Here is an 11,358-nt window from a genome sequence, read left to right as displayed (position 1 = left end):
AGTTCACGAGGTTGTCATTGTGTTTTTGCTGCCATACTTATTCTTTTAGTTCCTAATAGACAAAAAATATGTGAATTCAGTTTCCTAAATCATCATTGATTGACGCAATACTTAAGATGTAACTTAGTTTAGAAATGAGACCACAACAACTTAAAACAAGACCCACAAATGTGAAGAAATTTTTAATACTATTTCATAAGAGGCAATATTTGAACTTCCACTATCCACTGTAGTGTATTAGAGTTGGAATGCATGCACAATGTGGATTAAGACTGAAACATAGCTCTGTCAAATGAATTCTCTGAAGCATCTGAGCATGGACCATCCATTTGGCAGAAGCAAAAGATCAGTATTATGGCTGTTCAAGCTGTATGATGAAGCGTGAATGAAATATGTGATGTGTTGTCATATCTAATCAACGCTCTTTGAAGAAATATAAATGCTCAGATTGCTGAGAAAAAGAAGTGGATGTGTATCAAGAAATAAACAAATTATCAGGCAACTTAAAATATAGCAAGTCTGAAAGATTTATTACATAGGGATAGTTACAGTGTAAGATGTTCAGGACTGTTGTGCCTTTGTTAGAAGTATCGTACCAAATTTTTCTGTTGGCGAAGACTAACTCTTGAGGAATTTTTACCTGTACAGAATTCAGTAAAAAGTGAAAGATGAGACAATGGCAGTGTTAGTGCATTCGTGGGTCAAATGCTGCAGTGGAATATGTTTTCCTTAATGAACTCTTTGTGATCAGATTTAAATAAATAAACAGTTTGAGAGTTGAAACAGTGAAGGCTTTGCTCATCATCAACACACACTTTAATGGTGTATCATTAGTCGACACTTATGACACAGTATCAAAATGAAATGCACTTCTTGATAAAATACATAAGCGACACGTACAGTAACAGTGTGGCAGAATAACTGTAAAAAGCTATTTGGATCTAAGTGCATGATGTAAAGGTAAAATAAGCCCATTAAATTTTGGTAATACAATTGTCATTTTTTCCTTATTTGTCCCAGTTTTTTCTCTAATTTTTTTAAAATGTCCCCTTTTTTAATAAAAATGAAATGGACACACTACACTATAGGTCAGTGGAGTGAGTATTACACTCAAGTGTCCTAAATGTGTTTGTTATAGCCCTACTATGTTTTTGGATATGTTCCACGCCTATGAGGATCTCCTCAGTTTGGGTGTACGGAATGAAAAATGAATCTAATCTAAACAAAACTATTGTTTTCACAATTTGTAATGCACAAATATAATTAAAATAAAACTTAAGAAATTTGCACGTATATGTGTACCCTACAAGCACTTCTTTCCAGAAGCTTTCTTATTTATGCCATAGCTGCTGATCGGTATGAGGCATCCACATCCGTATGTTGCCAGCTATGACTTAGAAAGAAGTAAACATTTTCCCTCACAAAACCTCACTAGGCTCGCTCGCTCTACTCTTCACATTCCCTTCAGGCAAACCATCTTTCTGTAGAACCATCAACAGAAAACAGGGAAACATTCCACGTGAGAAAAATATATCTAAAAACAAAGATGATGTGACTTACCAAACGAAAGCACGGGCAGGTCGATAGACACACAAACATGCACACAAAATTCAAGCTTTCGCAACCAACGGTTGCTTCATCAGGAAAGAGGGAAGGAGAGGGAAAGACGAAAGGATGTGGGTTTTAAGGGAGAGGGTAAGGAGTCATTCCAATCCCGGGAGCGGAAAGACTTACCTTAGGGGGAAAAAAAGGACGGGTACACACACACACACACACACACACACACACACACACACACACACACACACACAAGCAGACATTTGTAAAAGCAAAGAGTTTGGGCAGAGATGTCAGTTGAGGCGGAAGTACAGAGGCAAAGATGTTGTTGAAAGACAGGTGAGGTATGAGTGGCGGCAACTTGAAATTAGCGGAGGTTGAGGTCTGGCGGATAACGAGAAGAGAGGATGTACTGAAGGGCAAGTTCCCATCTCCGGAGTTCTGACAGGTTGGTGTTAGTGGGAAGTATCCAGATAACCCGGACGGTGTAACACTGTGCCAAGATGTGCTGGCCATGCACCAAGGCATGTTTAGCCACAGGGTGATCCTCATTACCAACAAACACTGTCTGCCTGTGTCCATTCATGTGCATGGACGGTTTATTGCTGGTCATTCCCACATAGAAAGCTTCACAGTGTAGGCAGGTCAGTTGGTAAATCACGTGGGTGCTTTCACACGTGGCTCTGCCTTTGATCGTGTACACCTTCCGGGTTACAGGACTGGAGTAGGTGGTGGTGGGAGGGTGCATGGGACAGGTTTTACACCGGGGGTGGTTACAAGGGTAGGAGCCAGAGGGTAGGGGAGGTGGTTTGGGGATTTCATAGAGATGAACTAAGAGGTTACGAAGGTTAGGTGGACAGCGGAAAGACACTCTTGGTGGAGTGGGGAGGATTTCATGAAGGATGGATCTCATTTCAGGGCAGGATTTGAGGAAGTAGTATCCCTGCTGGAGAGCCACATTCAGAGTCTGATCCAGTCCCGGAAAGTATCCTGTCACAAGTGGGGCACTCTTGTGGTTTTTCTGTGGGAGGTTCTTGGTTTGAGGGGACGAGGAAGTGGCTCTGTACCAGGTCGGGAGGGTAGTTGTGGGATGTGAAAGCTGTTTTCAGGTTGTTGGTGTAATGGTTCAGGGATTCCGGACTGGAGCAGATTCATTTGCCACGAAGACCTAGGCTGTAGGGAAGGGACCGTCTGATGTGGAATGGGTGGCAGCTGTCATAATGGAGGTACTGTTGCTTATTGGTGGGTTTGATGCGGACGGACGTGTGAAGCTGGCCATTGGACAGATGGAGGTCAACGTCAAGGAAAGTGGCATGGGATTTGGAGTAGAACCAGGTGAATCTGATGGAACCAAATGAGTTGAGGTTGGAGAGGAAATTCTGGAATTCTTCTTCATTGTGAGTCCAGATCATGAAGATGTCATCAATAAATCTGTACCAAACTTTGGGTTGGCAGGCCTGGGTAACCAAGAAGGCTTCCTCTAAGCGACCCATGAATAGGTTGGTGTACGAGGGGGCCATCCTGGTACCCATGGCTGTTCCCTTTAATTGTTGGTATGTCTGGCCTTCAAAAGTGAAGAAGTTGTGGGTCAGGATGAAGCTAAGGTAATGAGGAAAGAGGTTTTAGGTAGGGTGGCAGGTGATCGGCGTGAAAGGAAGTGCTCCATCACAGCGAGGCCCTGGACGTGCGGAATATTTGTGTATAAGGAAGTGGCATCAATGGTTACAAGGATGGTTTCTGGGGGTAACAGATTGGGTAAGGATTCCAGGCGTTAGAGAAAGTGGTTGGTGTCTTTGATGAAGGATGGGAGACTGCATGTAATGGGTTGAAGGTGTTGATCTACATAGGCAGAGATACGTTCTGTGGGGGCTTGGTAACCAGCTATAATGGGGCGGCCGGGATGTTTGGGTTTGTGAATTTTAGGAAGAAGGTAGGGGTGCGGGGTGTCGGTGGGGTCAGGAGGTTGATGGAGTCAGGTGAAATGTTTTGTAGGGGGCCTAAGGTTCTGAGGATTCCTTGAAGCTCCGCCTGGACATCAGGAATGGGATTACTTTGTCAAACTTTGTATGTGGTGTTGTGTGAAAGCTGACGCAGTCCCTCAGCCACATACTCCCGACGATCAAGTACCACGGTCGTGGAACCCTTGTCCGCCGGAAGTATGACGATGGAACGGTCAGCCTTCAGATCACGGATAGCCTGGGCTTCAGCAGTGGTGATGTTGGGAGTAGGATTAAGGTTTTTTTAAGAAGGATCGAGAGGCAAGGCTGGAAATGAGAAATTCCTGGAAGGTTTGGAGAGGGTGATTTTGAGGAAGAGGAGGTGGGTCCCGCTGTGACGGAGGACTGAACTGTTTTGGGCAGGGTTCAATTTGGATAGTGTCTTGGGGAGTTGGATCATTAGGGGTGGGATTAGGATCATTTTTCTTTGTGGCAAAGTGATATTTCCAGCAGAGTACGAGATACTGTCCTACACTCGTCGTCGTGGGAACTGCAGGGGAGGGGGAGGGGTCAGAGGGATAGGGCTGGGGTAAGGACGAGGGAGGAGGAGGAAATGAAGTAACAGAGGCAAAAGATGAGGATAGTGACACTGGATGGAGTGTTTCATATTTTTGGCGAGCTTCAGCATAAGACTGGAGATCCAGGGATTTTTATTCTTGGATCTTCTCTCTTGTAACCCAGGCAATTCGGCGAGCATGGGGAATGGCAGTCTGCACAATTGACACTTATAGGTGGCAGAACACAGGGGCTTCCCTCATGGAGTGGGTGGCCACAGTCACCACACAAAGGGTACACCGTACAGCAGGAAGACATATGCCCAAAATGCAAGCACCGAAAGCACAGCACAGGCGGAGGGATGTACGGCTTCACATCACATCTGTAGCACATAACCTTGACCTCCTCTGGGATGGTATCCCCCTCAAAAGCCAGAATGAAGGTGCCAGTGTCAGTGTGGTTGTCTTTGTGACCCTTCTGCACATGTTGAACAATATGAATGCCACACCGCTTCAGATTAGCCCAAAGTTCCTCATTAGCTTGCAGGATGAGGTCCCTGTGAAAAATTACTCCCTGGTCCATATTCAGAGACTGATGAGGAGTAATACACTGGGACATTGCCAAGATGATCACAGGCACAAATAGCTGCAGATTGGATGGCAGAAGTTCTGATCAACAAGGAGCCCGACCACATATTACTGAGAGACTCTACTTCACCAAACTTATCCTCGACATTTTCCATGAAAAACAATGGCTTTGTGGTAGTGAATGTGTTGCCATCTGTCCTAGTACCGAGGGGGTAACAGGGAAAGGGTTTCATCCCAAGATTGTGAGCCTTGCCCTCCTCCCATGGTGTAGCCAGGGAAGGGGGAGATTGCCGGGTCATATGAAGCAGTATTCAATGATCCTTCACTATTTGCAGAGACGACCATTTGAGAACGGCCAGATTTTTGCAGCTTGATATGTTTCATGCGTCAAGCATCCACCATGATACCACCCACTCCGAACAGGGGCTCACTCCACGGGCACCACCCAGCCACAGCAAGGGCCATCTGGTACGACAGCCGTTGTTGGGAGTTCCCATGCTCCAAGAAGATAAGCAAACATTCCTTGACATACATTGGGCAGTAGTGTGATCCCTGTCAGGGTGCTCACGCATATGGGTACATGGACTGGCTACACATGCTGGTGACCTAGCAGGGTGTAAGAGGGCTACAGTGGGGAAGGAAGGGGGGAGAGGAATCCACACCGTAGATGCTAGGGAGGGAGTTCTTCCCAAATGGCTCACACTAGAAACAGGAAATTTTGAAGTGGAGGTCAAACCTCAAGTGGGGACCTAAATGCCAGAAAGGGTGAAAGAACAGGCAAAAGGAACTAAATTGCTTCCAGTTCAGGAAACTAGGTGGATAGCAACAGCGACATAATTCAGAACACAGAGAGGGGAAGGAGGTTGCAAAAGGGAAAGAACAAGGATAGAGAGGGAGGACAGGGTGAAGGAAATGCAGCCAGGGAAGAAGAATTGTGTGCAATAGCTCAGGGCCCCATGTGCACCATGCACAAACTCGCAAAAGAACCATGAGCCCCTTGTGGGGCTCTGTAATGGTGTCGGGTGTGTGCTGTTGGACTGATAAGGGACTCCTGATTCGTCAAGATATGACTGACAGATGACACATACTTAAGTATCCTGTCTGATCACCTGCATCCATTCATGTCTATTATGCATTCCGATGGACTTGAGCAATTCCAGAAGGACAATTTGACACCTCACACGTCCCGAATTGCTACAGAGTGGCTTCAGGAACATTCTTCCTATTTTAAACAGTTCCACCGGCCACCAAACTCCATAGAGCATTATTGAGCATATCTGGGATGCCTTACAACATGCTGTTCAGAAGAGCTCTCCACCCTCTTGTACTCTTACGGATTTGTGGACAGCCTTGCAGGATCCATGGTGTCAATTCCCTCCAACACTACTTCAGACATTAGCTGAGTTCATGCCACGTCATTTTGCTGCATGCTCGCGGAGCCCTACGTGATATTAGGCAGGTGTACCAGTTTCTTTGGCTCTTCAGTGTAAATTAACAACGTACAAAAAGGTACAGTGCTATTTACTGCAAAGGAAAAACGTTTAAGTTGCAGACAGGGACAATTAAAAGACAAACTTTTAGCCACAGCCTTCATCAGCAAAAGAGAAACACACACCATTCATACACACAAGCAAGCACACCTCATGCATACAACTGCCAACACCAGCATCTTGGGCTGCCCGAGATGCTGGGCAGTCATGTGTGCATGAGGTATTCTCGCTTGTGGGTATGACTGGTGTGTGTTTCTCTTTTGCTGATGAAGGCTGCGGCCAAAAGCTTTATGCAAGTGTCTTAATTGTGGCTGATTGCAACTTAATGTGTCTCCTTTATGGTTAGTAGCAATATATCTTTTCTGCATTGTTTGATATTCCTATATGGTGTTTCCACTGTTTGATTCTGTATATAAATTATGCACACACGAAACTCAGTAAATAGGATATATCATTGCATCATGCATTAGCTTCCTTCAGAAGAACAAATATTTTGTATCCTACTTATGTAGCACTTCAAGCATGTTCCAATAACATGTAAATACATGACTATGTTCACCTTTACTAACTTTAAGAGCCTTACATTATAGCACGTCAAATAGTAGGAGTTTGACTACCTGTTTTCAAAGAAAATTTCATGCTTATTACAAATATACGTAAAATTATGACATAAAATTGACGTATTACGAGCCCACAAAACTGTACCACCACCCTTTAAACAATTCAACATACTTGCAGTTAGTTGATTACAATGAACGTGGCACAAAGATTGTGTTCTACAGTCTGCGAGTACTAGTCAGGGTATACATATGATACAGATAATGGAAAAAACTTGAAAATGCGGATTTCATTTTCCAGTGATTAATAGTCATAATCCTTTATTTTTACACCAACTACTGCAAAACTAGAGACAAGACCGGAACTGTTACCAAAGAATTCGTTTCAAGTTAAAGTTCTAAAAATGTCACTGAACATTTTCAAAAATATGTTATTTCACTGATTACCTGATACAACTACATCTGCACTATGCAAAAGGCTAAATAATTTTCTTGTCACTGAAGAAATGTACTTAGTATTTAATGTAACTGAAAAAATCTTTGCAGTATTAATGTCCTTTTGTCTAGGTTTGCTGTAGTTCTATCATTGTTACACTTTTCTAAAACTGATGTTGAATGCAACTAAACATAACTTTGAATACACACATTAGGTTCTTCAACATTTAACTATTTTTTTCCTTTAGGTTCTATGCAATAAAGGGTCTGTGTGTATTTTCTGATTGTGCATCTTTGTTACAGCAATATCAATATTTTATTGACAACATGTATATACAGTATAAAATTACAAATGCAACAAATGTTCTAAAAATAAAATAACACTTTCCAGCAGGTTTATACAATGGTATCTTCAAAATTATTTCTAAAAAAAATACAGGTGCAAGCTTTTGTGTACTCGCAAAAAGGCAAATATGTACAGGAGACCACAGCTTATAAGCTTCATGGTGTAATAATCTGCAGGTCTTCTGCTACCCTGTTTCTTTTTGACAGTGATACCTTTGCAGTTATCAAAGTCATTATTTGTAGGAAAAGTGCAAATTGCAAAGGAAGTTTACTTCTTCTTCAGTGACTCAAGATAAAGCTCGAGTCCCTTTTGCACTTTAGGATCATTTACAAATGTCAAGAACTGCTTTAAGTCTGATTCTTTGTTCTTCACTAGCCAATTAATTGTTTCTGCTCTGTACTGAACCTTGGTCATACTTCGTGCCACAGCTGAAAAATGCAAAAATCAAATTACTAATAGTACAGTGAATATTCAGAATACATCTTCATTAAAATAATATTTAATAACTTCGTTAAGTGTGAGAAGCATCAGACTACTATTAATAGCAAAATAAAACTGAAAAATCTTCAGTCAGTTATGCAACATATTTCTTAAAAAAAAATAGGATTATAGCTATAAATCATACAGTATAAGGTAATGGAATGATCATAATCCTCTATTAAATGTGGTTTACACTACATTTCTTTGTAAAAATATTTTTCTTTTAATTTTTCAGTTCAACTTCATGTCTACAGGAGAAACTCATTCCCTTACTTGAATTGTGAAGCGAAATGCTGGTAAATTATGTTATTCTATTTTCATGCCTTATGCATGTGTCTCCTCAACATGAATCCCCACTGTCATAAAAAATAATTATGTATTTTCAATTGGACACTCAAAATTATGATTATTTGCACCCTTGTGTGTTGAAATTGCAAACATAATTAAAATGAATACAAGAATGTATTAGTTGAAGCGATTAGTAGAAGAAAGAGCTAACACTCAATTTACCAATGGTTAATCTGATCACTGTATCTGTTGTGTTAACAAAGGCATCACATGCTGGTAACAAGCAGTTCTATATATACTATATAAATTGCTTTGTCTTATGTATTGTTACCTTATCTTTGAATTTAATGAAACACAAAACAAGCAGAATGCAAAAAACTTCTCGTGTGGGTTAGCACTTACTTCTGCTGACAGTTCAATTCAGTCTGGCTATTTTAAGTTTGAAATCATTTAAAAAGTAATGAAATTACAATTTTAAAATTGTTGAATCCATAGCAACTCTTACTTTCTTACCACTTGTTCTCTCTCTTATTTGCACTCCTCATCTGATACCAGAAATTTGGGTGATACTGGAGAACACTGTGTTCCTGCTCTACCCCTACCGACTCCTTTTGTCAGCTTGCTTGCCTGTTCATGTCCCATGTAATTATAGAAGGAAACTGTTCTGCTATGCTTTACACAGAAAGGAGAACATACTTAAAATATCAAGTCAGCATATTTTTAAAGTTATGAATATAATAGAGGGAAACATTCCACGTGGGAAAAATATATCTAAAAACAAAGATGATGAGACTTACCAAACAAAAGCGCTGGCAGGTCAATAGACACACAAACAAACACTAACATACACACAAAATTCAAGCTTTCGCAACAAACGGTTGCTTCGTCAGGAAAGAGGGAAGGAGAGGGAAAGATGAAAGGATGTGGGTTTTAGGGAGAGGGTAAGGAGTCATTCCAATCCCCGGAGCGGAAAGACTTACCTTAGGGAGAAAAAAGGGCGGGTATACACTCACGCACACACACACACATATCCATCCACACATATACAGACACAAGCAGACATATTTAAAGGCAAAGAGTTTGGGCAGAGATGTCAGTCGAAGTACAGAGGCAAAGATGTTGTTGAATGACAGGTGAGGTATGAGCGGCGGCAACTTGAAATTAGTGGAGGTTGAGGCCTGGTGGGTAATGAGAAGAGAGGATGTACTGAAGGGCAAGTTCCCATCTCCGGAGTTCTGACAGGTTGGTGTTAGTGGGAAGTATCCAGATAACCCGGACGGTGTAACACTGTGCCAAGATGTGCTGGCCGTGCACCAAGGCATGTTTAGCCACAGGGTGATCCTCATTACCAACAAACACTGTCTGCCTGTGTCCATTCATGCGAATGGACAGTTTGTTGCTGGTCATTCCCACATAGAAAGTTTCGCAGTGCAGGCAGGTCAGTTGGTAAATCACGTGGCTGCTTTCACACGTGGCTCTGCCTTTGATCGTGCACACCTTCCGGGTTACAGGACTGGAGTAGGTGGTGGTGGGACGGTGCATGGGACAGGTTTTACACCAGGGGCGGTTACAAGGGTAGGGGCCAGAGGGTAGTGAAGGTGGTTTGGGGATTTTATAGGGGTGAACCAAGAGGTTACGAAGGTTAGGTGGACGGTGGAAAGACACTCTTGGTGGAGTGGGGAGGATTTCATGAAGGATGGATCTTATTTCAGGGCAGGATTTGAGGAAGTCGTATCCCTGCTGGAGAGCCACATTCAGAGTCTGATCCAGTCCCGGAAAGTGTCCTGTCACAAGTGGGGCACTTTTGGGGTTCTTCTGTGGGAGGTTCTGGGTTTGAGGGGATGAGGAAGTGGCTCTGGTAATTTGCTTCTGTACCAGGTCGGGAGGGTAGTTGTGGAATGCGAAAGCTGTTGTCAGATTGTTGGTGTAATGGTTCAGGGATTCTGGACTGGAGTAGATTCGTTTGCCACGAAGACCTAGGCTGTAGGGAAGGAACCGTTTGATGTGGAATGGGTGGCAGCTGTCATAATGGAGGTACTGTTGCTTGTTGGTGGGTTTGATGTGGGAGCTCCCATATTTTATTTACTCAGGCTTGTCTGACATTTGGCATCACCACTAAAGGCCTCACACTTAATGTTCCCATCTCTGGCTGTAACCCTTCTTTCCATCAGTCCCTATACCAGTTCCAAACTGAACAATGCATTGCCCTCACCCACCTAATCCTTCACCTACACATCAACTCAGCCAATGAACACACCCGTCAACTCCTATCCTTAATAAAAGTCCTCAATCTTTTCTATTCCACATCCACACCGGCTGTTCAGAGCATCCTCCTACAGGCCAACTGCAAATTAGAACAGCATGCCACCCTCCACCTCAAAAAACTATCCAATCTCCTGGTTTCCCACCTCCGGAAAGGCAACTCACTCACCCTTCACAACCTTTCCAGCAAACCTCAACCTCCTCTCATTGCACACAGACCCAGTCTCTCCCATCTACTCAATCTCCCACTTCCAGCTCCACTCCCTCCAAAACCTCAAAATTCTAATCAATACAATCTGGAACCACAACACCCTAATTCAGTAGTTAACCTTTCCTCCAAACCTCTCTCCCAATCCGAAACCTCTGTCCTATCCAAAGGCCTCACCTTCAGCCCTACTCCCAGATTCAACCAAACAGCCCTTGTCAAAGATTTACTGTCTTACACTCGTACTCTCTGCTGGAAATATCACTTTGCCATGAAGAAAAATGATCCTAATCCTATTCCTAATGATCCAATTCCCCAAGACACTATCCAAATTGAACCCTGCCTGGAACAGTTCCGTCCTCTGTCGCAGCGGGACCCACCTCCTCTTCCTCAAAATCACCCTCTCCAAACCTTCCAGGAATTTCTCACTTCCAGCCTTGCATCTCAATCCTTCTTAAAAAACCTGGCATCCTTACCCAATCTGTTACCTTCGGCAACCATCCTTGTAACCACTGATGCCACTTCCTTATACACAAATATTCCGCACGTCCAGGGCCTTGCTGCGATGGAGCACTTCCTTCTTTCACGCCGATCACCTGCCACCCTACCTAAAACCTTTTTCCTCATTACCTTAACCAGCTTCATCCTGACCCATAACT

The 11,358-nt window shown here is 43.0% G+C and overlaps 1 protein-coding gene across 1 annotated transcript in view; it reads right to left on the bottom strand.

Moving 5' to 3' along the window:
* Positions 1 to 7,411: 7,411 nt before the first annotated feature.
* The window catches only part of LOC126473265 (enoyl-CoA delta isomerase 1, mitochondrial-like), a 73,829-nt gene continuing 69,882 nt past the window's right edge, over positions 7,412 to 11,358 (bottom strand). Inside the window, exon 7 of the mRNA XM_050100217.1 lies at positions 7,412 to 7,892. Within this exon, the coding sequence (XP_049956174.1) occupies positions 7,732 to 7,892 (161 nt within the window). The 3' untranslated portion in view covers positions 7,412 to 7,731. The remainder of the gene's footprint in view (positions 7,893 to 11,358) is intronic.

The sequence above is a fragment of the Schistocerca serialis genome, chromosome 4 (genome assembly GCF_023864345.2).
Source record: "Schistocerca serialis cubense isolate TAMUIC-IGC-003099 chromosome 4, iqSchSeri2.2, whole genome shotgun sequence".
NCBI classification, from domain to species: domain Eukaryota; kingdom Metazoa; phylum Arthropoda; class Insecta; order Orthoptera; family Acrididae; genus Schistocerca; species Schistocerca serialis.
The sequence above is the reverse complement of the archived record's forward strand: the minus strand, read 5'-3'. Positions and strand labels throughout refer to the sequence as shown.